This window comes from Volvox carteri (assembly GCF_000143455.1).
Source record: "Volvox carteri f. nagariensis unplaced genomic scaffold VOLCAscaffold_20, whole genome shotgun sequence".
In the NCBI taxonomy this organism is placed as follows: domain Eukaryota; kingdom Viridiplantae; phylum Chlorophyta; class Chlorophyceae; order Chlamydomonadales; family Volvocaceae; genus Volvox; species Volvox carteri.
This window is the reverse complement of record NW_003307563.1, coordinates 234,324-235,741: the sequence shown is the minus strand read 5'-3', so window position 1 is coordinate 235,741 and position 1,418 is coordinate 234,324. Positions and strand designations below refer to the sequence as shown.

The 1,418-nt window shown below is 59.6% G+C and overlaps 1 protein-coding gene across 1 annotated transcript; it reads left to right on the top strand.

Moving 5' to 3' along the window:
• Window positions 1–255: 255 nt before the first annotated feature.
• Window positions 256–600, top strand: VOLCADRAFT_35590 (uncharacterized protein; the record flags this gene model as incomplete). The annotated part of the gene is made up of 1 exon (XM_002950778.1): window positions 256–600. A coding segment is annotated over one exon (345 nt), but the record flags the coding sequence as incomplete, so codon positions are not given.
• Between the last annotated feature and the right edge of the window lie 818 nt (window positions 601–1,418).

Here is a 1,418-nt window from a genome sequence, read left to right as displayed (position 1 = left end):
ACTTGGAACGGCCAAACATTATTTGTTTTTGTGAAAGGCTGACCATCTAAAAGTAAAATGTCGTCGACTGGTCCAGTTGTGTCTGTTACCGACGGCAAGTCCTCGCCAACAGCACAGATGCAGCAGGCAGCAATGCAGGGGAATACTGCCCTTTTATCTCAGCTGATATCACAGCATCCTAATCACGTTGACGGTGCCTCGGACTCCGGAGGGCAGGCACCATTGCTCGTCGCAGCGCTGCTGGGCCAGCAAAACGTTGTGGAAATGCTGCTCAGCGCTGGAGGCAATCCAAATCGGCGCGGAAAGCGCCAGGAAACCGCGCTCATGCTTGCTGCGCAGCGCGGGCATGTCGATGTATTGCGCGTACTGCTTGGCCGTGGCGCTCAGGCCACCGCGGTTGACCAGCGCGGCTGGACAGCCCTCCACTTTGGCGCCTTTGCTGGCCATGCGGCCTCCGTCCGCGCGATCTTGACCGCCACAGCCCCTTCCGCCCGGTCCTCCCTCCTGGAATTACGCACCGGCAAGGGGGAGACTGCTCTGGCGCTGGCGGCCTTTGGTCGCAAGGAGGAGTGCTGCCGCGCACTTATGGATTATGGCGCCAAGCCCTCTCTCATCAACGACCCAGTCGACAAGGAGTATGTGCAGAAGCTGCAGGCTTCAACCGATGCCAACGGAGGCGGCACCCCCAGCCCCGGCCCCAGTCCCGCCCCCACCTCCACCTCCCCTAAAGGCCTAAGCACGATCGCTCCGAAGGCGAGCCGCGGCGGCGCTCGCGGCAACGGCGGCGGCGCCGCCGCCGCCACTGCCACTGCCGCTGCCGTACGGCGCGGCGGCGCGCGTTCACCGCTGCTGATGGACCTCAACAACGGCCATTTTCTGGAGTCACCGGCGGCCAGCCCCTCAGCACGCCCAGCCATGCAGTTCTCCGGCACGCCGTCGGAGTTTGAAAGGTACGGCACAGGGGGGGTGGAGCTTCATCGGAGAGGAGGTCTGGTAGACCTTGCCTTGCCACGCAACAACACCACGATGCACAAACAGACCGGCAAGAAAAGGCTCTGGCACAGATGCAACGACGTACGGAATAAATACATACTAACATACATCATAACACAGATCAAATAAAATAAAAAATTGAAATAGAACAATTTGAAAAATATTTGGCGGACCTAAATAGTCCTCTTGGGGGGTCGGGCGGGCCCCCTGCCCAACCCCTTCCGCTCCAGCACGCCGTACATATGCCCCTATCATTCCGTACATTGTACGGCAACCCCAGCAAAAAACACATTCCCGGCATCTCCCCCGGTGCATTCCGTAGCGCGAGGCAGCGAGGCAGCACCAGTTCTGTGTTGTCACGCTGTTTTCACGTCTTGGCTTTACCTCTGGCATCATCCAGCTCGCTGTGCTTCTCCCCTCTGGAT